This window comes from Zosterops lateralis (assembly GCF_965231275.1).
Source record: "Zosterops lateralis genome assembly, chromosome: 27".
Lineage (NCBI taxonomy): Eukaryota > Metazoa > Chordata > Aves > Passeriformes > Zosteropidae > Zosterops > Zosterops lateralis.
Genome location: NC_139787.1, coordinates 2619180 through 2646510, shown reverse-complemented (window position 1 = coordinate 2646510; position 27331 = coordinate 2619180). Strand labels below are relative to the sequence as shown.

The window sequence follows — 27331 nt, the reverse complement described above, 5'->3', positions numbered from 1 at the left end:
GCCCGGTCCCGTGACGCGCGCCGTGCGCGGAGGCCAAGATGGCGGACGAGGAGGGCGAAGCGCGGCCGGGGGCGCGGAACGGGGCCGGGGAGGGACCCCCGGGCGGGCCCCGCGTCGTCCGCATCGTCAAGTCCGAGTCCGGTTACGGCTTTAACGTCCGCGGGCAAGTGAGCGAAGGCGGGCAGCTGCGCAGCATCAACGGCGAGCTGTACGCGCCGCTGCAGCACGTCAGCGCCGTGCTGGGCGGAGGGGCCGCCGACCGCGCCGGGGTGCGCAAGGGGGACCGCATCCTGGAGGTGTGAGTACGGGGGGGCCGCCCACCCACAGCCCCCCGGCACCCGGCCCCGGGAACGCCCCCCGCGCGCGGGCACGGCCGGGGAGGGGGCAATGGGGGCGGGGAGGGGGCTGGGGGCGATGGGGGGGCTTGGCTGAGGGGACACTGAGCCCTTGGGAGTCCTCAGGGGGCTGGGGGGTTCCGAGGGGCCGTGGCTGAGGGGACATTGAGCCCTTGGGGGTCCTCAGGGGGATGAGGGGACACTGAGCCCTTGGGGGTCCTCAGGGGAATGAGGGGGCTCCGAGGGGTCTCGGCTGAGGGAACACTGAACTCTTGAGGGTCCTGAGGGGGCTGGGGGGGCGATGAGGGGTCGTGGCCGAGGGGACACTGAGCCCTTGGGGGGTCCTGAGGGGGCTGGGGGGGCGATGGGGGGTCTTGGCTGAGGGGACACTGAGCCCTTGGGGGTCCTCAGGGGTCGATGAGGGGACTCTGAGGGGTCTTGGCTGAGGGGACATTGAGCCCTTAGGAGTGCTGAGGGGGCTGGGGGCGATGAGGGGGCTCCCAGGGGCCGTGGCTGAGGGGACATTGAGCCCTTGGCGGGGTGTTGGGGGTCCTGAGGGGGCTCTGAGGGGGCTGGGGGCAATGAGGGGGCTCTGAGGGGTCTTGGCCGAGGGGACACTGAGCCCTTGGGGGTCCTGAGGGGGTCCTGAGGGTGACGAGGAGACTCTGAGGGGCCGTGGCCGAGGGGACACTGAGCCCTCGGTGGGGTGTTGGGGGTCCTGAGGAGGCTCTGAGTGGGATGAGGGGGCTCTGAGGGGACACTGAGCCCTTGGTGGGATGTTGGGGGTCCTGAGGGGGCTCTGAGGGTTCTCTGACGAGGATGTCATGAGGGGATTGAGAACCCCGGACCTTGAGGGGTTTTGGGGGATCTTGGTGGGGCTGAGTATCAAGTGCTGATGGTGTTGTGAGGAGGGGCTGAGCCCCCCGGCCCTTGCTGTGGGTTTGGGGGGGATCCTGAGGGGGCTGAGCGCCTTTTCTGGTGACATTTCGGAGATTTTGGGGGTCCTGAGGGTGCTCTGAGGGTCCCCTGGTGAGGGTGGGACTGGGGAGGAGGGAGAGACCCCAACCCTTGGTGGGGATTTCAGGGGATCCTGAGGCAGCTAAGAGTCCCTTGTTGACGGTGTCATGAAGGAAGTGAGACCCCCAGCCGTTGGTGGGAATTTGGGGCATTTTGAGGGGGCTGAGGGTCCCTTGCTGAGGCTGTGGTGAGGTTTGAGGAGGTGTTGGAGGGTCCTGAGGGGGCTGAGGGTGAGAGGGAAGTTGAGTCCCTGACCCTTGGTGGGATTTTGGGGGATCCTGAGGATCCTTTGGTGAGGGTGTCATGAGGGGAGTGAGACCCCCAGGCCTTGGTGAGAATTTGGGGCATCTCGAGGTGGCTGAGGGTCCCTTGTTGAGGGTGTGACTGGGGAGGAGGGTGAGCCCCCAACCCTTGGTGGGATTTTGGGGGATCCTGAGGGGGCTGAGGGTGCCATGAGGGGAGTGAGACACCCTTAGTGGGAATTGGGCTGTCTTGAGGGGGCTGAGGTCCCTTGGTGAGAGTGTCATGAGGGGGAGGCTTCAGCCCCCAGTCCTTGGGGGAAATTTGGAGGGTCCTGAGGACGCCCTGAGGGGGCTGAGGATCCCTTGGTGAGATTAAGGGGGGTCTTGCTGAGGGTGTTTTGAGGAGGGGTTCAGCCCCCTGCCCTTGGAGGGAATTTGGGGGGTCCTGAGGAGAGGGAGCTGAGCCCAGACTGAGCCCCCCCAACTCTCGGTGGGGGTTTTGGGGAGGGTCTTACAGGAGCCTCTAAATGGGGAAAACTTGGATTTCAACGTGGGGACCCTTCTGGGGAGGTCAGGAGGGCATTTTTAGGGACAAACCCTTTGGATTTCAATGTGGAGAGTCCTAGGACAGGCAGGGGGCATTTTTAAGGACAAACCCTTTGGATTTCAACATGAGGACCCTCCTGGGGAGGGCAAAGGAGCATTTTTAGAGATAAACCACTTCAGTTCCAACCCGGAGACACTTCCTTCCCTTTCCTGGGTCTCGTGTTCTCCAGCTGATGCTTTTCGACACCCAAAATTGTGACTCTGACCCAGAAAACACCTTCCCTTGGGAATATTCCTGCCCTGTGGAAACTCATCTCCTAAAACAAAAACCCCTTAAACTTCGTGGCTGTTTTTTGGGGGCTGAAATCCCAGCGGGGGGGGTTGGTTTTTTCAGGGATCCCTGTGGATCCTCCCACCTCTGCCCTTCGCTCCGGGTTAAGTCCAATTACTGATTAATTCCAGGGATTTCCGAGCTGCAGGAATGTTTTGCTGCCAGCTCTGGAAGTCCAAGGGGTGTGAGGAGCTCTCGGGACCTGCCGGGATTTGGCTCTGTCCCAGCTGACCCAAATTCCCCATTCTCTGATTTTTCCATGGAATTCTGCACCTGGATGATCCAGTTGGGGGAGCAGCGTTCCCAGGCTGAGGAGGGAGGGGTTTGTGGGCATTGGGATGAAATTTTCCCTCAGTTTTGAGCACTTTAAAATGCTGGATTTTGGGATCAGAGGGGAGTTTGGTGCTGGAATTTTGGGATTCGGTGGCTGCTGCCAGGTGAGGACCAGGGCACGGTGTGTGAGATAATTAACCCCTGGTGTTAATGATGGTTGATGAAGGGGGTTTGCTTGTGATCTCCCAATCCCTGTTATCCCTATGGGAGCTGGAAGGATTGGGAATTTCCTCTTGGTTTATCCACTTATTTCCTGGGAGAAGTGGCTTGAAGTGGCTTTAGTTTGTCCCTGTGTCCTGTGTGGCTGCCAGGTTGGCTCTTGCCATATTCCACTATTTATGTATCCAAATATTTTAATATTCCAGTATTCAAATTTTCCAATAACCTTGTAGCCAAATATTTCAATATTCCAGTATTTTGAAATTCCAATATTTCAGTATTTCAGTATTCCCGTGTTCCAATATTTCAGTATTTCTATGGTTCGATATTCCAATATTCCAGTATTTCAATATTTCTGTATTCCTGCATTTTTATATTTCAATATTCCAATATTTCAGTATTTTGGTACTCCTGCGTTCCTATATTTCAATATTCCTATGTTTCAATATTTCAGTATTCCTGTGTTTCAACGTTCCAATATTTCAATATTCCGATATCTCAGTATTGCAATATCCTGTTATCCCAACACTGCTGTATTCCCATTTCCCTATATTCCAATAATCCCATAATTCAATATCCCTATTTTTCTGTACTCCAAGATTACGGAATTCCCATATTCCAGCGTTCACACCTTTTTGTGCAGAAACCACCCCAAAATTCCAGAGTCCCGTCCCTCTTGGGGGACCCTCATTTTCCTCGGATCCCTTAAAATCCCGACTCCTGGAATTCCCGGGCCGGAGGAGGAAACAATGAGCCGGGATTCCCAAAATAGCTCCGATTTCCCTTCCCTGGGAATGGGGCGGGAAAGGGGCGGCCCCATCCGCCCTCCCGGTTCCTCCAGAGGGAACTCCCCAAAATCCAGGCCCTGGAGCTCCGGGAGGAGCTGCCTGGGTGGATTTGGGATGTTCAGGGTGTCTCGGGGGAATTCGTTCCATGAGGGATTTCCTTCCTACCTGCTGGAATTCCCAGCAGACTGACCCTGAGGAGAAGAATTTTTGGGGAGGAGGAGCCTGAGCGAGGAGGTCGTTCCGTTCCTGAGGAATTCCTGCTGGGATTTCTGTGGGATATTTGGGATGTGGAGGTTGTTCCACTCCTGAGGAATTCCTGCTGGGATTTCTGTGGGGGATATTTGGGATGTGGAGGTTGTTCCACTCCCGAGGAATTCCTGCTGGGATTTCTGTGGGGGATATTTGGGATGTGGAGGTTGTTCCGTTCCTGAGAAATTCCTGCTGGGATTTCTGTGGGGGATATTTGGGATGTGGAGGTTGTTCCACTCCTGAGGAATTCCTGCTGGGATTTCTGTGGGGGATATTTGGGATGTCGGCACTCCCCAGCTCATCCTTATCCTGGAAAACCCCAGAGCTCACCCACCCGAGTGTGTTTTCCGTGAAAAATCCACTCTTCCCCATCCTCACCTGACACCAATGGATTCTCCAGGTGCTGCCTGGTCCTTTTTCCATCCCTCCCTCCCAGATCCAGCATCCAGCTTCTCCCTGAGCCTTCCCGAGGCTCTGGAATGCTCTGGAATCATCGGAGTCAGACAATGGGAGCTAATTGAGCTCTTGATTAGCGCCTGGAATGTCCATCAGGACAGAATAGAGAGAAAAGCAGAGAAAAAGGATTTATCCCTAAAGCTGAGTGGGAAAACAGCCGGATTTAGGTGGGGTGGGCAGGGCTGGGGGATCTTGGATCCCACCAGGCTCATTCCTGCAGCAGGGAATCCTCTGGGACAGGCACAGCACTGGGAAGGTGGCAGGTTTTGATGGAATAACCCCCGGAATCGGCGTCTTGTGTGAGGCCAAAGGCTTTTCCCTCAGGAGATTGGACTCTCCCTCTCTCCGTGGGCTCAATTCCCATTTTATGGGATGGGAGAAGCTTTGGAAAAGTCTAGAATGGTCTCTGTGCCGCCATGGGAGCTGCTGGCTCGGCACATTCCCGGTGTTTTGCTCACCAAAGGCTCTGCTGGAATTCACTCTGGGAATGGGCACTGGGAATTGCCTCGTCCTGAGGTTCTGAGGGGGGATTTTTAACCTTGGAAAATTTGGGAAGTGGATTGGAAGTGGAAGGTAAAATCCCTCTGATCACCAGCTGATTCCGCTTCCTTTTCCCATTCTTTTCGTTCCCATTCCTTCCTTTCTCCCCTTTTCCCCTTCCCTTCCCTTCCCATTCCCTTCCCATTCCCTTCCCTTCCCTCTGGAATTTCTCTGGATCCTTCATCAATCCCATCCCCGGGATCTCCATCTCCAGGCTGCTCCTTGCCCAGTTCCTCACCCTGAATTCCCCTGTCAGGCCCCGAGTCAGGGAACTTTCCGAAGTCGTGGTGGGAAATGACTCAATCCCTGTCGGAACAGGAACCCCGGAATGTTTTCCGTGTCACAGGGCCCTTGCTCATCCTTGTCAGTGTGATGGGAATTCTGCTTCATCCTCAGCCTTTGCCAGCAGCTTTATTCCTCCTGATGGAAGATTCCCAGATCCCAGGATCTCCCAGCCTTTCCCACGGCTCTGTTCTTCCCTATGGAAGATTCCCAGGTCCCAGCCCAGCTGGTGGATGAGATGTTTTCCACACTGACTCTGATATTTCCAGGGAATATCACTCTGGGCTGAGGAGCTTCTTCCCGTCTCCCTGGCAAAGGGGTGTTGGGAGCCCCTGGGAGAGGAATTCCGTGAGAAATCCAAACTCCACCTGTGGAATCCTGAGCTTTTCCCGCTGTAACTTTCCCATGGAGTGAAGGGCAATGAGGCTCCTCCAACCTGCCAGAAGTGCCAGGACCTCCTGCTCTTGGTGGAACCCCTTCCACATTCCCAAAAAAGGGATTTATCAGAGGAAGTTGCTCCTGGAATGCTGCTGGGAATGGCTCCCCTCAGTTTCCCATCCCATGGAAGAGTCGTGGCTGTGGATCTGCCTTCCCAGCAGGAAGTATCCCTTGGATCTGGTGTCACCTCTTGGATCTTGATGTCCCTTTTCCTTCCCTGGATTCCCTGAAGGATCAGAGCAACACCTGGATCCATTTCCCAGCCCCAGAAGCTCGAGGAGCAGGAGCATCCCGGTGTTCCTTTTTCTTGGGAAGAAGCTCCTGGATCCCACAGATCCACAGCTGCCGCGCTTCCCTCCTGGATTTAACATTCCTGGATTCCAGCCTCGGTTGCCATGGTGACTTTATCCTGAAGTTCTGACTCCTCCTGCTCCTTGGAGACACAAGCAGGGAGGCGTCGACCCTCTGGGAGTGATGGGAGCCAGCATTTTTGGGAATGGAATGATGCCTTTTTGGGAATTCTGGGTCCTGTCTGTGCCCCTTTCCCAGAGTTTGCTCTTGGGGAGAATATATTTGAGGGTTGCTCTGTTATCCCTTTTCCCTGGAATGATACGGAAGCTCCAGTGGGTTTGGATAGCCTTGAGTAGTGTTGGAGCTGCAGGAAACTTTTCCAACTCCTGGAAGAGTTGGAATTTTCAAACCTGGATCTGTCACCTGAATTTGTAAGCAGAGATCTGACCTTTTCAGGGTGATTCCTGTAACAAAATATTCCATTAAAAAATGGGTGGATGGGACCAGTCAGAGTTATTCCCTTCCCTTGGAGAGTTAGGGATTGAAGGCTCCAAATCCCACTCTGGATCTTGGGACCAGCAGCAGCACGGAATGGGGGCAATTCCAGGCTTTTTGGTGGAAAAAAAGCAACTTTTGTGGAAGAGATCTCTCGTCTCCAAAGAGGCTCAGGAATGTCTTGGGCCTTCAGCACTTCATGGGATTCCCGGAGGTTTGGGATTGACTGGGATGAGTTTTCCTGGGCAAGTTGGCAAAAGTGTGATCCAGATTGTCTGGGCAAAGACAGATCCTTTCCATGAGGTACTTGGGAATGTCAGAAATGTTCTAGATGTGTCTTGGGAATATTTTCTGTGTTTCCGTTGGATTTTCCAGTGTTTCCAGGAAGTTTGAGATTGCTTGAAATGAATTTTCCAGGGCAGGTTTGATTCATGTTTTCTGGGCAAAGCCAGATCCAGGCCATGGAGCTCTTGGGAATGTCAGGAACATTCTAGATGTGGCTTGGGGATATTTTCTGTATTTCCATGGGATTTTCCAGTGTTTCTGGGAAGTTTTGGGCCAGTTGGGATGAGTTTTCCTGAGCTGGTGTGATCCAGGTGTTCTGGGCAAAGCCAGATCTGGGCCATGGAGCTCTTGAGAACATCCTGGGATTGGGATGAGTTTTCCTGGGCAGCTTGGCCAAGGTTTGATCCAAGTTTTCTGGGCAGAGCCGGATGGGGCTCTGGAACATCAGGAATATTCCAGAGGTTGCTTTGGAGTGTCTTGGGTCTAAAGTGCTTTTGCGGAATTCCGGGAAGTTGGGAGCAGGTTGGGATGAGCTTTCCTGAGCAGGAGTGATCCAGAATTTCCAGGCAAATCCAGATCTGTGCCATGGGGTTCTTGGGAATATCAGGAAGGTTTGAGGTGGCTTGGGAATGTTTTGTGCCTTCACTGTCCCCATGGGATTCTGGGAGGTTTGGGATTGATTGGAATGAGTTTTCCTGGGCAGGTTGGCCAAAATGTGAACCAGATTTTTTGGACAAAGCCAGATCCAGGCCTTGGGGCTCTTGGGAATGTCAGGAACATTCCAGAGGTGGCTTGGGAATGTCTTGGGTCTAAAGCACTTCCATGGGAGGGCCAGAGATGGATTGGGATGAGTTCTCCGGAGCAGCTTGGCCAAGGCGCGATCCAGATTTTCTGTGTGAAGCCAGATCTGGGCCATGGAGCTCCTGGGGATGTCAGGAATGTTCTAGAAGTGGCTTTGGAAATGTGTTGGGTCTAAACTGCTTCCATGGGGCTCCTGGAGGTTTGGGATTGGTTGGGATGAGTTTTCCTGAGCAGGTTGGGCAAGGTTTGATCCATGTTTTTCTGGGCAGAGCCAGATCTGGGCCATGGGGCTCTCAGGAGAATCAGGAGTGTTCCAGAGGTGGCTTGGGAATGTCTTGGGTCTAAAGCACTTCCATGGAATTCCAGAAGTTGGGATTGACTGGGATGAGCTTTCCTGAGCAGGTTGCCCAAGGTGTGATCCGGATTTTCCAGGCAAAGCCAGAGCCAGGCCGTGGGACTCTTGGGAGTGTCAGGAATGTTCTCTAGGGGTGGCTTGGGAATGTCTTCAGCACTTCCCAAATGGGAATTTGGGATCTTTAGGAACAGGGTGAACATGGAAGGAGCCACGCACAAGCAGGTGGTGGATCTGATCCATGGGAATTCCATGGGATATTTTCCATGCAGGAGTGGGGTGAACATGGAAGAGCTGATCTGTTCCGGTGAGGAGCTGGTGCTCACCATGCTCTTGGGACAACTTTGGGATATTGAACAGGAGTTTGGAATGTTTAGAACATTTAAAATAATTTGGGATGCTTATATTGGACTATTTCTAATATTTCAAATAACTGGAATATTTGGAATATTTTGAACATTCAAATATTTGGAATATTTTAAATATGTGGCGTGTTGAAAATATATGGAATATTTATTCAAAGCATTTAAATACTTGGACTATATAAATGATACCAGTATTTAAATAAATTTCAATATCTAAATACATTTCTGCATGGAAATTATTTCAAATATTCCAGATATTTTTAATATCCCAAATATTTTTAAACACTACGGGAGGTTGACCAAAAGAAATTAGCCACATCCAGACCCCTGCTATTCAATCCCAGAATATCTCCAGCAGGAAAACAACCCAATGGGATTTAACACCAAATCCGTCACTGGGAATTCCATGAGAATTTTTTCCATGCAGTAACGGGGTGAGCATTGAAGGAGCCACCCACAAGTAGGTGGTGGATCTGATCCATTGTTGGGAATTCTATGGGAAAGGGTCAATCCCATCCTGATTTTGGGGTCTTTTCTGGGAATTATATGGGAATTCGGGATTTTCTGTCTTCAGGAATGGGGTGAACGTGGAAGGGGCCACATAAGCAGGTGATGGATCTGATCCGTGGGAATTTGTGATATTTTCCCATGGAGGAATTGGATGAACACAGAAGGAGTCACTCAGAAGCAGGTGTTGGACCTGATCCATGGGAATTCCATGGGAGTCCCGTGGGAATTTGGGATCTGTTCCCTTTGGGAATAGAGTGAACGTGGAGGGGGCCACGCACAAACAGGTGTTGCATCTGATCCATGGGAATTCCATGAGAATTTGGGATTTGTTTCCTTTAGAAATGGGGTGAACCGTGGGAATTCCATGGGAATTTGGGATTTCTCTCCTCAGGAATGGGGTGAACGTGAAGGGGCCACCCACAAGCAGGTGGTAGATCTGATTCATGGGAATATGGGATTTGTTCCCTTTAGGAATGGGGTGAGCATCAAAGGAGTCACCCACAAGCAGGTGGTGGATCTGATCCATGGGAATTTGGGATTTCTCTCCTCAGGAATGGGGTGAATGCGAAAGGGGTCACCCACAAGCAGGTGGTGGATCTGATCCATGGGAATTTGGGATTTTGTCTCGTCAGGAATGGGGTGAATGTGAAAGGGGTCACCCACAAGGAGGTGGCGGATCTGATCTGTGGGAATTTGGGATTTGTTCCCTTTAGGGAATGGGGTGAACCATGAGAATTCCATGTGAATTTGGAGTTTTGTCTCCTCAGGAACGGGGCGAACATGGAAGGGGCCATGCACAAGCAGGTGGTGGACCTGATCTGTGGGAATTCCATGGGAATCCCGTAGGAATTTGGGCTTTTCTCTCCTCAGGAACAGGGTGAACGTGGAAAGGGCCACACACAAGCAGATGGTGGATCTGATCCCTGAAAATTTGGGATATTTTTCTCTTTAGGAATGGGATGAACCATGGGAATTCCATGGGAATTTGGAGTTTTCTGTCCTCAGTAATGGGGTGAACGTGGAGGGGGCCATGCACAAGCAGGTGGTGGGTCTGATCCTTGGGAATTCCCTGTGAATTTGGGGTTTTCTGTCCTCAGGAACAGGGTGAATGTGGAGGGGGCCATGCACAAGCAGGTGGTGGATCAGATCCGTGGGAATTTGGGGATTTCTGTCCTCAGTAATGGGGTGAACGTGGAGGGGGCCATGCACAAGCAGGTGATGGGTCTGATCCATGGAAATTGGGGCTATTTCTCCCTTTAGGAATGGGGTGAACGTGGAAGGAGCCACGCACAAGCAGGTGGTGGACCTGATCCGCGCCGGCGAGAAGGAGCTGGTGCTGACGGTGCTGTCGGTGCCGCCGCACGAGGCCGAGAGCCTGGAGCCGCCCGAGGAGCCGCTGGGGCCGCCCTTCTACGACTACAGCGAGAAACAGGCCGTGCCCATCTCCATCCCCACCTACAAACACGTGGAGCAGAGCGGGGAGAAGTTCGTGGTGAGGCTCTTTTCCCCCTCGGGAGTGGGGGGAAACAACCTGTGGGTTTGGGGGTTTTGTTTGTTTGTGTGGGTAACGGGGGTTGTTTGTGTTAAATAGCGGGGTTTGCCCTTTAATAGCTGGGGTTTTCCCTAAAATGGCAGGGTTTTGCCCAAAATACTAGAGTTCCTCCTCAAAACAGTAGGATTTTTCCTCAAATAATGGGGCTTTTTTCTCAAAAAAAGGCAGAGTTTTCACCAAAATCCCAGGATTTTTCCTCAGATAGCACTTTTTCTCTAAAACGGCAGTGTTTTGCCCCAAATAGCAGGGTTTTTCCCTAAAATATCAGGATTCTTCCTCAAAACCACAGAATTCTTCCCAAAATATCAGGATTTTTCTCTAAAACAGCAGGATTTTCTCTGAAATACCAGGAGTCTTCCTCACAACAGCAGGATTTTTCCTCAAGTAGCAGGGATTTTCCCCAAAAATAGCAGGCCTTCCCCCAAAACGGCAGTTTTTCCTCCAAAACAGCAGATTTCCCCCCTAAATAGCAGGATTCTTCCTCAAAATATCTGTGTTTTTTCTTTAAAATAGCAGGAATTTTCCCCAAAAATAGCAGGATTCTTCCTCAAAAGCAGCAGTCCCTCAGTGGTGTCCCTCAGTGGTGTCAGTCTGTGGTGTCCCTGCATGGTCATTCCATGGTGTCATTCCATGGTGTCACTCTATGATGTCACACCATGGTGTCCCTTCATCATGTCCCTCCATGGGAACATCACAATGTAATTCCATGGTGTCCCTCCGTGGTGTCCCTTTGTGATGTCCCTCCATAATATCACTCTATGATGTCACTCCATGGTGTCCCTCCATAGTGTCACTTTATGATGTCCCTCTATGGTGTCCCTCCACGGTGTCACTCTGTGAATGTCCCTCCATGATGTCCCTCCACGATGTCCCTCGATGGTGTCACTCTGGTCCCTCCATGGTATCACTCCTTGATGTCCTTCCATGGTGTCCCTTTGTGATGTCACTCCATGGTGTCCCTCCATTGTGTCCCTCCATAATGTCAGTCTATGATGTCCCTCCACGCTGTCCCACCACGATGTCCCTCGATGGTGTCACTCTATGATGTCATTCCATTGTGTCACTCTATGATGTCATTCCATTGTGTCACTCTATGATGTCATTTCATCATTTCTCTCCACGGTGTCACTCCATGATGTCACTCCATGGTGTCCCTCCCTTAGGAGGGGACAGGTGGGGATCCTTGGAAATCCACAGCCTCACAGGGTCAGGATGAAATATGGGAATGCAGGACTGGTGGAATGCAGGGATATTGGAATATTGAAATATAGGGATACAGGAATGCAGGAATATTGAAATATATTGAAATATAGGGATGCTGAAAATTGGGAGCAGTGGAATTTAGGAATATTGGAACATGGGAATGTTGGAATTTAGGAGTATTGAAATACAGGGCATAGGGCTGTTGGAATATTGGAGGACAGGAAGATTGAAATACAGGAATGCAGGGCTATTGGAGGATTGAAATGTAGGAATGCTGAAATGTGGGAATATCAAAATACACAGGACTGTTGGAATATTGGAATTTAGGAATATTGAAACATAGGATTGTTGAAATACAGGAATATTGCAGTATAGGAATACAGGGCTGTTACAGGAATGTTGGAATATTGTTGGAATACAGGGCTTTTGAAATATGGGAATACAGGAATATTGAAATTTAGGAACACCAAAATTTAGGATTATTGAAACATAGGAATACAGGGCTATTGGAGGATTCAAATGGGAATGCTGAAATGTGGGAATATTGAAATGTAGGGATACAGGGCTGTTGGAATATTGGAATACAGGAACACTGGAATATAGGTATTCTAAAATGTAGAAATATTGAAATGTAGGAATACAGACAGGGCTGTTGGAATATTGGAATACAGGAATATTGAACTACAGGAATATTGAAATTTAGGAACATTGAAATGTGGGATTATTGAAACATAGGAATACAGGGCTATTGGAGAATTGAAATGGGAATGCTGACGTGTTAGAATATTGAAATGTAGGGATACAGGGCTGTTGGAATGTTGGGATACAATACTGGAATATGGCAAGAGCCAGCCTGGCAGCCCTACAGGACACAGGGACAAACTACAGCCACTTCCCCAGGAAATAAATGGATAAACCAAGAGGAAATTCCCAATCCTTCCAGTTCCCATAGGGATACCCTCATTAACCCTCATTAACTCCAGGGCTTAATTAATTCCCACCACCCTGTGTCCTCAGCTGGCACTGACCACTGATTCCCAAAATTCCAGCGCCAGGAATGCTGTGGGATAAGCAGGGCAGGAGGGGAAGGGTCCTGCCCCATCCCAGCCCCAGCCCTTGGGATTTGGGGGCATCTCCAGGCAATTCCCACCCCTCTCCTGGACCCCACTGGATCCCCTTTCCCACTGGGGATCAGGGAATGCTGGAGTTTGGGATCTGCTGATCCCAAGGAGCAGGGCCTGGGTACGAGGGGGTTTGGGATTTCAGCGGGCTGGATTTAACACTGGAAGAGCTGGCTAAGGAATGGGAAGGGAATTCCTTGGAATCCCAAGATTTGGGACTTTGGGTGAAACACGGGAAGTGTGGGATCTCTATGTGTCTCGTGGGAAGGAGCCATGAACCTGAATCCCAAGGATTTGGGGCTTTGAAGGAAAGGCAGAGAGTTTGAGATCTCTCCCCATCTTGGAGGAAGTATCCATGACCCTGAATCCCAAGATTTGGGGCTTCAGATGCCACATGGGAAATTTGGGATCTGTCTGTGTCCTGCAGGCAGTAGCTGTGATCCAGAATCCCAAGACTGGGGACTTTGGATGGAACAGGAGGAGTTTGGGATCTCTCAGTGTCTCATGGGAAGTATCCATGATCCTGAATCCCAAAATTTGGGACTTTGGATGGAACGTGGGCAGTTTGGGGTCTCTCTGCATTCCACGGGAAGGAGCCAGGAGCTTAAATCCCAGGATTTTGGGCTTTGGATGAAAAATGGGGCATTTGGGACCTTCTCAGTGTCTCATAGGAAATATCCACAATCCTGAATCCCGAGTTTTGGGATTCCTGAGGCCCTGGAATCAGCAGGGACACCCCGCAGCTCCAGGCTCTGCACGTCTCCCTCCTCTCCTCAGGAGGGCAGGCACGGCCGAGCTGCAGGGAATTTTTGAGAATTTTTGGGAATTTTTGGGAACTTTTGTGGCTGTCTCCCCAGGTGTACAACGTTTACATGGCCGGGCGCCAGCTGTGCTCCAAGCGCTACCGGGAGTTCGCCATCCTGCACCAGAACCTGAAACGGGAGTTCGCCAACTTCACCTTCCCGCGCCTGCCCGGAAAGTGGCCCTTCTCCCTGTCCGAGCAGCAGCTGGACGCCCGCAGGAGGGGCCTGGAGGAGTACCTGGAGAAGGGTACGGGCAGGGGGGCCCCAAAATGCCTCCTCAGCACAAAATACCTCACCTCAGAATCCCTGCTCATTACAAAATCGGTCGTTGTCCCCAGAATCCCTCCTTGTCCCGAAATCTGTTGTCCCGAAATCCTTCCTTGTCCTGTATTCCCTCCTTGGCCCAAAATCCCTCACCTCAAAATCTCTCCTCATGCCAAAATCACTCATCTCAAAACCTCTCACCCAAATTCCTCTTCCCAAAACCCTTCATCCCAAAATCCCTCCTCATCTCAATCCATCACCTCAAAAGCCCTCACACAAATCCCTCATTCCAAAACCTCTCATCCCAAAATCCCTCACCTCCAAATCTCTCCTCATCCCGAATTCCCTCCTCATCTCAAAATCCCTCATCTCAAAACCCCTCACCCAAGTCTCTCATCCCAAAACCCCTCATCCCAAAACCCCTCATCCCACAACCCCTCATCATCCCAAAATCCCTCACCTTAATCTTTCCTCATCCCAAAATCCCTCATCCCAAAACCCCCCATGCCAAACTCCCTCACTGGCATTCCCAGGGGTATCCTGGGATTCCCCACCAATGGGATTCCTGGACCATTTGCGGACTTGCCCTGGGAGGTTTGGGGTGGTCGGGTGGGATTTTAGGGTGAAGCTCCTTGGATCCACCTCAGAGAGGGTCTGGATCCATGAGGGACACCAGGACATGGAGAACATGGGGTTAATGGTGACAGGAGGTGACCCAGGGGACACTCAGTCACCTTGGAGAGGGTCTGGATCCATGAGGGGACACCAGGACATGGAGAACATGGGGTTAATGGTGACACTGGGGACAGGAGGTGACCTGAGAGACACGAGGTGACCCAAGGGACAGAGGTGACCCAGGGGACAGAGGTGATCCAGGTGATGCTCCTGGGGCTGCTCCTTGAGAGAGGAGTCTGGATCCATGAGGGGACACCAGGACAGGGAGAACACAGGGTTAACAGTGACAGGAGGTGACCCAAGGGACAGGGGGGGACAGAGGTGACCCAAGGGACAGGGGGGGACAGGGGTGACCCAGGGGACAGGAGGGGACAGGGGTGACCCAGGTGCAGGAATTCCCCTCAGGACAGTCGGGATGATGGGAAGGGGTTGGTGGGATGGCCCTGGAGGGGACATGGGGACATTCTGTGTGACATTCTGTGTGACATTCCCTGTGTCCCCGCAGTGTGCTCCATCCGGGTCATCGGCGAGAGCGACATCATGCAGGAATTCCTGTCGGAGTCGGACGAGGTGGGTGACGTCATCCCGCGGAATTCCATGGAAAAAATCCCTTCCATGGAATGGCCAAGGTGGGAAAACTCCTCCTGTCCGACTGTCCCCAAAGCCACCCTGATCCCTGTCCCCAGGTGCCACATCCATGGGATTTGGGGACAATTCCAACTGTTTTTGGTGGGATTGAGGCTTGGTCCAACAGAATTCCATGGGGAAAAAAAAAAAAAACAAAAAACCCCTATGGATCCAAAGGCTTCCAAGGAATGGCCAAAGCTGGAAAAGCCCTTGGAGCTCTTTGTATTCAACTGTCCCCAAAGCCACCCCTGATCCCTGTCCCCAGGTGTCACATCCATGGGGTTTGGGGGCAATTCCAACTGTTTTTGATGGGATTGAGGCATCCCAAACTCCCAGAATTCCTCCAAACCCCACAATCCTTCAGGATCCAGGGAACACTCTGGGAATGAGTAGGAATTCCTGAGAGTGAATTGGTCCCAGAGGCCCAGTTTGGGACAATTACCGGGATGGCAATTCCACAGTGCCCTGACTACAAAGGGATGGAGGAATTCCATGGGGGAATTATTCCAAACATCCCACCTGGAGCTCCCCTCGTCCTGTCCCTGGGGAGAAGAATCCAACCCCATCCCTCCTCCAACCTGAATTCCCACTGTGGGGGATTTGGAGGGTTTACAAATGGCTGGAAAACAGGGATTTCCTGAGTTTTTGGGGAATTTTCCCTTCCCTTTTTCCCAGAACTACAACGGCGTCTCCGACGTGGAGCTGCGGGTGGCGCTCCCGGACGTCACCACGGTGACAGTCAGGGTGAAGAAAAACAGCACCACGGACCAGGTGTACCAGGTGAGCCCATTCCCACCTGGAATTGTCCTTCCCACTGGGAATTTCCATCCCCTCCACTCCATTTCCCCACCCCCACCTGGATTTTCCTTTTTCCCACCTGGAATTTCCTTCCCCTCACCTCAATTTTCTTTCCCCACCTGCACTTTCTTTTCCCACCTGGAATTTTCCTCCTTTCTCACCTGGAACTTCCATCTTCTCATCTCAATTTTCTTTTCCCTACTGGATTTTCTTCTTCCCACCTCAATTCTTCTTTCCCACCGGGATTTTCCATCTTTTCCCCTGGATTTTCTTTTCCCCACTTGGAATTTCCATTTTGAGCTGGACTTTTCATCTTTCCTGCCTGGATTTTCCTCCTCTCTCACCTGGAATTTTCCTTTCCCACATGGATTTTCTATCTTTCCCTCTGGATTTTCCTTCTCCCTGACCTGGATTTTCCATTCCCACCTGGAATTTCCTTCCCCTCACCTCAATTTCCCTTTCCCACCTGGATTCTCCCCATTTTTTGAGGGTTGGGATCCACTGGATCCATGGATTATGGGGAACAAAATAACACTGGGGAGAAACCCTTTGGAAAAATGAGATTAAAATCCCACCAGAAAAGAGCAGGAATTCCAGAATCCTGGGGATAAACAGGATTTGGGTGTGCTCAGGAGACAACCCACGGAATTCCACGCCAAATTTTGGCTGTGGGACCGTCCCAGATGGGAATTTCCCCACTCCTTTTATCCCTCGGGGAATCCAGGCTGGAATTTGTGGAGACACCACAGCCTCGGCATCCCCGGGAAGGAGAAGCTGGCCTGGTTTTTTTGCTTGGCAGAATTCCAACCGGGTTTTCCGTGGTCAGGGAATTCCCGGGGATGCCCCGGCCTGGCGCTGATCCCGTTTTCCCGGCGTTTTCCAGGCGGTGGCTGCCAAGGTGGGCATGGACAGCGTCACCGCCAACTACTTCGCCCTCTTCGAGGTCATCAACCACTCCTTCGGTGAGCCTGGAGTTCTGGAGGGTTTAGGGGGAAAAAAAACGGGATTGGGAATGGGAAAACCCCAAATTTTTTGAGTTTTTACGACTCCCAATGTCAGGGGGTCACCAACTACTTCACCCTCTTCAAGGTCATCAACCACTGCTTTGGTGAGCCTGGAATTCTTTGGGGTTTAGGGGGGAAGAAAGGGAATGGGAATGGGGAAACCCCAAATTTTTGGGGGTTTTAGGACTTCAACATCAGGGGATATGCCAACTATTTTACCCTCTTCGAGGTCATCAACCACTCCGTCAGTGAGCCTGGAATTCTATGGGGTTTGGGGGTGGGGAGGGGGGGGGGTAAAAAAAAGCCGGAGAAAAAGGGAATGGGAATAGGAAAACCCCAAATTTTAAGTTTCTAGGACTCCAACATCAGGGGATCTGCAGGTCTTTAGCTTGAGATTGTGGAATTTGTGGGGCAGGAACAGCTCCCACCATCCCAGGCTGCTCCATCCTGGTTTTGGATGATTCCAGGGGTGGGGAATCCACGAAATAGGGATAGGATCCCATGAACCTGGGATAGGGAAAGGTTTATCCCCAAAATCCCGTGAACCCAGGACAGGGAATCCCGAAATGGTTTGGGATGGAAAAGATCCTTGAAGATCCTTGGGATCTTGGGGCCTCCCAGTGTCCCAGGGTGATCCAAGCTGGAATTAGGCACTCCCAGGGATGGGGAATTGTCCCAGCTGGAAAAGCCCCTGAGATTGAGGCAAATCCCACCAAATCCCATCCCCCATGTGCCACTTCCAGGAGTTTTTGGGATAATCCCTGGGAATGGCGGCTCCGCCCTTCCCTGAGCAGCCCCTTCCAACACCTGATCATCTTTTCCATGGGGAAATATTCCCGAATATCCAACCTGGATTTACCTCCCCTGGCACAGTTTGAGGATGTAAGTCCAGGTTGGATATTTGGGAATATTTCCCCATGGAAATCCCAATCCCAGCTGGAATCCTGATGGATTTGAGGCCTGGCTGTGGAATTCTGAGGGATTTGGGCTCTTTCATGCCCAGCTGGGCTCACCCAGCTCTGCTCCATCCCCATTTCCCTCAGCATTCCCGATTTCCGGGCATGCCTGGGATGGATTCCCTGGGATGGAGCTGTTGTGGCCACACGATGGGATGAGGGATGTGGATTCTTAGGATTTGGAGTGAGGTTTCATTCCCAGCTGGATCCTCATCGTGGGGTTGGGAGAGGATTTTTGGGATGTTCCTCAAGATTCCAGGGATTTTTAGCTCCTTAAATGGTGATTTTTAATTCCTTAAATCTCCTCTAAAAGGAGGACTTCAGGAATTAAATCCATTCCAGTGCTGCCTGGGATCACCAGGATCCCATGGAACTGCCCCTTCAAGGGATTTAGGATCGTTTTGGAGGGGTTTGGAGTAATTTTGGAGAATTTGGGGATCATTTTTGGAAGTGTTCGGGATCATTTTAGGGCCATTTGGGATCCTTTCTGAGGATTTGGGGATCATTTTGGAGGAATTTGGGATAATTCTGGAGAGTTTGGAGTAATTTAGAAGGATTTTTGGATCATTTACATGGATTTTGGGATAATTTTTGTGGTTTTGGGGATCATCTGGTGGATTGTGGGATGTTTTTGGAGGATTTGAAGATTTTTTTGGAAGATTCTGGGATCATTTTGGAGGATTTTGGGATTCCAAAGCCAATTTCTGGGCTCTGCTGGAATCCCTGTTCTTCCCACACCCTGACCTTGACATTCCATGGTTTTTTCCATTATTTTTTTCTGGGATTTTTCCGTGATTTCCTGGGATTTCCCAGTGCAGAAGATGGCTCCCAACAAGTCACCCCTCAACCTCTACGTGCAGAACCACACCTGGGATTTTTGGGATGTTCCTCCTGATTCCAGGGATTTTTTTTTTGTTTTTTTGGTCGGTTTGGGACAATTTTGGAGGGATTTGGGATCCTTATGGAAGATTTTGGGATCCTTATGGAAGATTTGGGATCATTATGGAGGAATTTGGATCATTTTAGAAGGACTTGGGATCATTTTTGTAGGGTTTGGGATCATTTTTGGCGATTCCCTGTGACAAAATCCCACTTTAACACCGATTTTTTTTTTTTTCTCTTGTCCCCCCATCCTTCCCACTGCCTTCCCCCAACATTCCATGACTTCTTTGGGATTTCCTGGGATTCCCCAGTGCAGAAGCTGGCTCCCAGTGAGTTCCTCCACAAGCTCTACGTGCAGAACCACACCCAGGGCTTTTGGGTTGTTCCTCCTGAGCAGATTCCAGAGGTTTTTTGGTTCATTTAGGACCATTCTGGAGGATTTGGGACCATTTTGGAAGGTTTTGGAATACTGGAGGATTTAGGAGCCTTTTTGGAGCCTTTTAGGACCATTCTAAAGGATTTGGGAACGTTTTAAAAGCGTTTGGAGATAATTTTTCAAGATTCCCCGTGACAAAATCCCATTTTAACGCCGATTTTTTTGCTCTCCTGTTCCCCCTGTTCCTGTTCTCCTTCCCACTCTCTCCCTCAACATTCCATGATTTTCCTGGGATGTTCCCAGTGCGGAAGCTGGCTCCCAACGAGTTCCCCCACAAGCTGTACGTGCAGAACTACACCTCGGCCGTGCCGGGGACCTGCCTGACGCTGCGCAAGTGGCTCTTCACCACCGAGGAGGAGGCGCTGCTCAACGACAACGACCTGGCCGTCGCCTACTTCTTCCACCAGGTCAGCAATTCCTGCCCGGAATTCCCTCCTGGAATTCCTCCGGGACACTCATTGCCCTTGGGAGAGGTGCTGGAGTGCTGAGGTTGATCCCAACATTGGGAATTTCACTCATTTTTATGGGATTGAGGCACCCCAAGGCCCCAGAAGGGCTTGGCCAGGTGAAGAATTCCCAGTGGAATTCCTCTGGAATTCCCATTTGGGTCAGGAAAAGTCCATAGAAGGCAGTTGGGTCCAAGGGTTGATCCCAACATTGGGAATTACGCCCATTTTTAAGGGATTGAGGCACCCGAAGGTCCCCAAGTGAGGAATTCCCAGCTGGAATTCTCCCCAGAAATTCCCCAGAGAAATTCTCCTCAGTGAGAAATTCCCAGCTGGAATTCCTCTGGAATGCCCATCTGGCTTGGGAGAGCCCCTCCTAAGGCAGGTCCCATAGTTGAGCCCAAGGCAGGATGGGATTTTTGGTTGTTTTTTATGGGATTGAGGTACCCCAAAGTTCTCAGGTCACCCCAAGATCCTTCAGGTGAGGAATTCCCAGCAGAAATTCCTCTGGAATGCTCATTCCTGTTGGGAGAAGAGGTGGAGTGCTGCGGTTGATCCCAGCATTGGGAATTCCACACGTTTTTATGGGATTGAGGCACCCCAAGCTCCCCAGAAAGGCTCCACCAGACGAGGAATTCCCAGCTGGAATTCCTCTGGAATGCCCATTCAGGTTGGGAATGGTTGTTAGAATGTGGTGGAGTGCAGCAGTTGATTCCAGCATTGGGAGTTTTACCTGTTTTTATGGGATCAAGGCAGCCCACGCTCCCAGAAGGGCTTGGCCAGGTGGGGAATTCCCAGCTGGAATTCCATTGGAGGACTCGTTCTAGTCAGGGAGGGTCCTTGGAAGATGATTGAGTTGATCCCTACATGGGGAATTCCCATTTTTTTGGAGCTGAGCTCCCGGAAGAGCTCCATCAAATAGGGAATTCCCAGCTGGAATTCCAGTGGGATTCCCATTCTGCCTGGGAGGAGGTTGAGTCCAACCCTTCATCCCAACATGAGGAATTCTGCCCATCTGGAGCTGAGCCACCCCAGGCTGGGGAATTCCCAGCTGGAATCCTTTTGGGGGACCCCTTCAGTTTGGGAAGCGTGGTTGAGTCCCAAGGGTTGATCTCAACATCAGGAATTCCACCCTGTGTTTATGGAGTTGAGGCAACCTGGCCTTCCCCAGGCTGGGGAATTCCCAGCTGGAATTCCATTGGAGAACTCACTCAGGAACCATTGGAAGATGGTTGGGTCCAATGGTTGATCTCAACATTGGGAATTCCTCCTGTTTTTATGGAACTGAGGCACCCTGAGCTCCCAGAAGGGCTCCACAGGTCAGGAATTCCCATCTGGAATTCCCTTGGAATTCCCATTCAGGTTGGAAAAGGTTATTGGGAATTTCCAATTGGGAAAGGCCGTTTTGGAACGTGGCCAAGTCCAACAATTAATCCCAACATTGGAAATTTCACCTGGTTTTTATGGAACTGAGGCACCCTGAGCTGCCATAAGTGCTCCAGCAGGTGAAGCATTCCCAGCTGGAATTCCCTTGAATTTGCCGTTCAGGTTGGGAAAGGTCATTGGGAGGTGCTTGATCCCAGCTCTGGGAATTCTGGCCGGTTTTTCTGGGATTGAGGCACTCCCAGAAGTCCCCCAAACCCCGCTGTCCTTTGGGATACAGGAATTGGGGTGGGAATTCCAGTGGCAAATCCAGCTGGGTCCCAGAACGCAGATTTGGAGAATTCCAGGGATGGGATCCCAGCAGTGCCCCCCTTTCCAAGGAGGAATTGTTCCAGTTTTCCCACCTGGAACAACTTGGAGCCGCTTTCTCTGGTTGTTCCTTGGGGAAAAAGCCCAATCCCCCATTTCCTGAGCTGAGCCTCTGGAATAAATGGATATAAAATGGAAATAAAATGGATGGAAAGTCAGGGATTATCCAATATTTCATTTCCCAGCCTGGATCTTTCCCAGTTTTCTCCCTCTGGAAGTGGGAGAAGGGCCCGTTCCTGCTCCATCCCCAAGGGAAAAAAACTTTTTTCCCACCCAAATTCCCCAAATTTTGTACCTGGATCATCCTCAGCTGTTCCCAAGCCTTCCCAAATCCATCCTCTCATCCCAAGGCACCTTTTCCCAAACTCCCTGTGGATATTCCAGGACCTCCCCAAGGCCATTGTGGTGGGAATTGGGATGGGAAAATCCCCCCCTGGAGCCTTTTTGGGGCTGGAATTTTGGGATCAGAACCCAAAATTCTGAAGCAAGAGGTGGCTCCTTCTCCTCCCATCCCAAATCCTGGATTTTTCCTGGATTTTTCCCGTTTTTTTCCCCGTTCCCAGGCCGTTGATGACGTGAAGAAAGGCTACATCAAAGCCGAGGAGAAATCCTACCAGCTGCAGAAACTCTGCGAGCAGAGGAAGATGGTCATGGTGAGTTATCCCGGATTTTCCTGGGAATGCTGCTGGGAAGAGGCTCTGGAATGGGTATTCCAGAGAATCCATGGATTGCCCCAGCCCTGGAAGGGTCCCAGGCTGGGCTGGAACGAGCTGGGATAGTGGAAATATCCTGGATGAGCTTGGAGTTCTTCCCAAATTCCCATTCCGAGATTCCCTGTGCTGGGACGGGTTGGGTAATTGGGGTAGGTTGGATATTGGGATAGGTTGGGTGTTTGGGATAAACCTTCCTCTATCCCAGGCTGCTCCAAGCCTCACAATCCAACCTTGAACATTTCCTGGGACAGGAATCCATGGAATAATCTGGGCCAGCCCTTCCCCTTCCCCTTCCCCTTCCCCTTCCCTCTCTTTTTGGGATTCCTTTGGATGGGTCCCAGCCTCCCTGAGCTGGAGGAAATCCATGGAATTTCCCTGTGGTAGCACTGCCTGTGGCTACATCCCAATAAATTCCATGGAATGTCGCTTTGGGATCCCTGCCTGTGTCCATATCCTGGTGAACCCCTGGAATCACACTGCATTCCCTGGAATGGCATCATGGAATCTCTGCCTGTGGCTGTGTCCCACTGAATTCCATGAAATGTCCCCATGGAATCCCTACCTGTGTCTGTATCCCACTGAATCCCTGGAATGCCCCTCTGGGATCCCCGCCCATGTCTGTACCCTGGTGACTCCCTGGAATCCCGGTGAATTCCCTGGATTCCTGGTGAATTCCCTGAAATCCTGTTGAATCCCTGAAATCCCAGTGAACCCTTGGAATCCCGATGACTCCGTGGAATCCTGGTGATTCCTACAATCTTGGTGAATCCCAGTGACTCCCGAAATGCCAGTGACTCCCAGAATCCTGGTAACTCCTGGAATCCCTGTGAATCCTTGGAGTCCTGGTGACTCCCGGAATCCCTGTGACTCCCTGGAATCCCAATGAATCCCAGTGACTCCTGAAATCCCGGTGACTTCGGGAATCCTGGTGAATCCCATAGTATCCTGGTGAACCCCAGTGACTCCCAGTGAATTCCCTGGAATCCCTGTGACTCCCTGGAATCCTGGCGAATCCCAATGACTCCCAGTGAATCCCTATGACTCCAAGTGACTCCCAGTGACTCCCTGGAATCCCTGTGTATCTTGGTGACTCCCGGGGAATCCTGGTGAATTCCTGTGAATCCTGGTGACTCCCTGTGATCCCGTTAATTCCCTGTAATCCCGGTGTCCGCAGTACCTGACGATGCTGCGCACGTGCGAGGGCTACAACGAGATCACCTTCCCGCACTGCTCGTGCGACTCGCGCCGCAAGGGCCACGTCATCTCTGCCATCAGCATCCGCCACTTCAAACTGCACGCCTGCACCGAGGAGGGGCAGCTCGAGGTAACCCCGGGAATCCCCACCTTCCCACCTCATCCTGAGCCCCACAGCCTCGGAGCTGCGCCCTCCCAAAGCCCTGGGATTGTCCCCAAAGCCCTGAGATTGTCCCCAAAGCACCGGGATCATCCCCAAAGCCCTGTGATCACCCAAAAATCACAGGGATTGTCCCCAGCTCCGTGGGATTGTCCCCAGCTCCCTGGGATTGTCCCCAAAGCGCTGGCATTGTCCTCTGAGCTCACAGCCTGGGTTTTACAGCATCACCATGTTCCCAAATCTTTGGGATTGTCCCCAAGCCCTGGGATTGTCCCCAAAGCCATGGGATTGTCCCCAGATCCCTGGGATCACCCCCAAATCTCTGGGATCGTCCCAACTCTCTGGGATTGTCCCCCGAGCTCACAGCCTGGGCTTTACACCATTGCTGTGCTCCCAAATCCCTGGGATCATCCTCAAATCCCTAGGATCGTCCTTGGTCTCCCACCTTGGTTTGCACCTGGACTGTGTTCCCAAATCCTTGGGATCATCCCCAAATCCCTGGGATCATCCCTGACTGTAAAACTTGGATTTGCCCTGCTCCATGTCCCCAAATCCCTGGGGATCTGTCCTGAGATCCCTGGGATCATCCCTGACCCCACACCTTGGATTTGCACCTGGAATGTGTTCCCAAATCCCTAGAATCATGTCTGATATCCTTGGGATCATCCCTGACCCTACACCTTGATTTTTCCCCAGGAATGTGTCCTCAAATCCTTGGGATCATCCCCAGTGCCCCTGGGACCACCCCTGGCCTCACTCCTTGGATTTGGATCTGCACTGTTCCCAAATCCCTGGGATCATCCCTGACCTCCCACCTCAGCTTTCCCCCATCTCTGTGTTCCCAAATCCCTGGGAGGGTGTCCTGACACCCCTGGGATCATCCCTGGCCTCACACCTTTCGATCTGCACCTGCCCCACACCCCCAAATCCCTGGGATCATCCCAATTCCCTGGAACTTACCCTGGGATCATCACTGACCTCACACCTTTGGATTTGCCCCTGCCCCACACCCCCAAATCTTTGGGATCTCCCCAAGGAGGGATTTGGGAAGCACAGCCGCTTCTCTCCAGGATAACTCTGGGAATCCTCCCAGTGCTAAATCTGGGACAAATCCTCATTTTCCCTGGAACCATCCCGAGGCCTCCCTGACCCCAGGGGCTCCTCCAGATGCAGATCCCATTCTCAGCTGACTGGGGTTGGGAATTCCCAGGTGATCCTGGCTGAGTGGGGTTGGGAATTTCCTCAGCACCAGGTGGTCCTCGCTGAGTGGGGTTGGGAATTCCCAGGTGATCTTGGCTAACTGGGGTTGGGAATTCCCAGATAATCCTGGCTAACTGGGGTTGGGAATTCCAGAACCAGGTGATCGCGTTCCAGTGGGAGGAGATGCAGCGCTGGGACACGGATGAGGAGGGCATGGCCTTCTGCTTCGAGTACGCGCGCGCCGAGAAGAAACCGCGCTGGGTCAAGATCTTCACCCCCTACGTGAGTGGCCTGGTCCTGCCTGGAATTCCCTCAGATCCCACCCGGAATTCCCTTTAAATCCTGCCCAGAATTCCCTCAGATCCAGCCTGAAATTCCCTTTAAATCCCACCCAGAATTCCGTTTAAATCGTGCCCAGAATTCCCTCAGATCCAACCTGGAATTTCTCAGGAATGGGATTGGGAGTGTCCCCATCCCATACAGAATCCCTCAGATCCTGCCCAGAATTCCCTCGGGAATGGGATCGGAGTGTCCCAGATCCCACCTGCAATTCCTCAGGAATGGGATTTGTGAGTGTCCCCATCCTGCCTGGAACTCCCTCCAATCCTGCCTGGAATTCCTTGGGAACGGAGTTTGTGAGTGTCCCAGATCCCAGCCAGAATTCCTCGGGAATGAGATGTGTGGGTGTCCCCATCCCAACTGGAATTCCTTGGGAATGGGATGTGTGAGTGTCCCAGTCCTGCCCAGAATTCTGTCAAATCCCACCTGGAATTCCCTTGGGAATGGGATTGTGAGTGTCCCAATCCCACATGGAATTCCTCAGGAATGGGGGTGGCTCCTGGGCTCCTCGGGGTTTTTGGGAAGGGGGGCACTGCGGGGGCTGGAGGAGTGTGAGGCACAGGGAGAGCTGGGAACGGCTGGAGGGTGAGGCTGTTCCTGGAGAGGGATCCTGGAGATTGGGCCTGGGAGAGGCTGATCCTGCCCTGGAACTTCTGGCTCCTCCATGGAGCTCCTGGTTCTTCCCTGGAACTCCTGATTCCTTCCTGGAGTTCCTGGTTCTTCCCTGAAGGAACCTGAAGGTTCTTTCCTGAACCTCCTGGCTCCTCCTGTGACCACCTGGTTCCTCTCTGGAACCCCTCTGGAGCTGCTGCCTCCTGTTTGGAATTCCTGGCTTTTCCCTGGAGTTCCTGGTTCCTCTTGAATTCCTCCCTGGAGCTCCTGGTTTTTCCCTGGAGCTGCTGGATCGAAAAGTTTCCAAACAGGAACTGTTCCAAACAGGAGCTCCTGGCTCCTCCCAGGAACTCCTGATTCCTCCCTGGAGCTCCTGATCCCTCCCTGGAGCTGCTGGATCCATCCTGGAGCCTCTGGCATTTCCCTGGAGCTCCTGGTTTTTCCCCAGAGCTGCTGGATCCAGAACTTCCCAACAGGACCCAGGAGCTCCTGACTCCTCCCTGCAGCTCCCAATTCCTCCCTGGAATGCCCAGAGCTCCCAATTCCCCTCTGGATCTCCTCCCTCCCCTTGGATCTCCCGGATTTTCCCTGGATTTTTCCCTGATTCCCATTTTCCCCCCTTGCAGTTCAATTACATGCACGAGTGCTTCGAGCGAGTGTTCTGCGAGCTCAAGTGGAGGAAGGAGGTGAGAATTCCAAACTTTTCCCTTTCCCAGGTGGGAAATGCTTCTCCTGGTCCATAAACGTGGCTCCTGCAGGGAATGACTGGATAATCCCAGGATGGGGAAACGCAGGGAACAAGTTCTGGAGGTGGGGAAGGTTTCCTGGAGCAGCTGGAAAAAGGCTCCTGGAGCTGGGAATGAGTGGGAATAATCTGGGAAGAGCCTTGGGGAGTTGGAATGACCTGGCCATTCCCAGACTGGGATTTCCTCTGTAACATTTGGGATGGTTTAAATCCCACCTGCTCCTGGTTTTTCTGGGAAAATCCAGGCCTTCATCCTTTCCTGGGATCCTGAGGGCAGGGCTGGCTCAGCAGGGAATCCCTTCCCTTTCCAATCCCAGTCCTGGAAACTGCTGGGAGAGCTCTGGGAATGCTCCGGGACTGGGGTTGGGATTGAGATTTGGATTGGAGATGGAATTGGAATCAGGATTGGAATCTGGATTGGGATTGAAACTGGAATTGAAATCGGCATTGGGATTGGAATTAGGATTTCAGTTGAAATTGGCATTGAAATGGGGGTTGGGATTAAGATTGGGATTGAGATTGGAATTAGAACTAGAATTGGGATTGAAATCAGAATTGGGATTGGGACGGGGATTGGAGTTGGGATTGAACTAGGTATTGGGATTGGGATTGAATTTGGGATTGAAACCAGAGTTGGGATTGGGACTGGGATTAGGACCAGGACTCTGTGTGTGTGTCACAGCCCCGGGCTGGGCTCTGAGCCATTCCCAGCCTCTCCTCAATCCCACTTTACCAGGAATCCCCCCCTTTTCCCAGTGGGAATCCCGGGGGGTTCTGCCACCTTCACCTTGTCCCTTTTCCTTCTTTTCCAGAACCTTTTCCATCTGGTCAGGTCACAGCAAAGGGACGCGGCCACTTAACCCCGGGAGCTTTTCCAGGAATCCCAAAAAAATCCGTTATTGTATTAAAGCCCCTCCCCAAACTAAATCTCATTAATTCCGAATCCATTCGTGCCCGTCATCTTTATGGAATTCTAGAGAAAAAAAAAAACCAGAAAAAACCGGGAAAAGGCACCTGAGGGGGCTCCAGTTTCC

The 27331-nt window shown here is 51.9% G+C and overlaps 1 protein-coding gene across 1 annotated transcript; it reads left to right on the top strand.

Moving 5' to 3' along the window:
• On the top strand, window positions 1-27331 carry SNX27 (sorting nexin 27). Its single transcript, XM_083878794.1, has 12 exons — window positions 1-298; window positions 10076-10307; window positions 13549-13741; window positions 14939-15003; window positions 15736-15840; window positions 16742-16820; window positions 19380-19543; window positions 21898-21987; window positions 23222-23371; window positions 24755-24883; window positions 26179-26238; window positions 27110-27331. The coding sequence occupies exons 1-12, from the start codon at window positions 39-41 to the stop codon at window positions 27155-27157; spliced, it is 1575 nt and encodes a 524-aa protein (XP_083734920.1). The 5' UTR covers window positions 1-38; the 3' UTR covers window positions 27158-27331.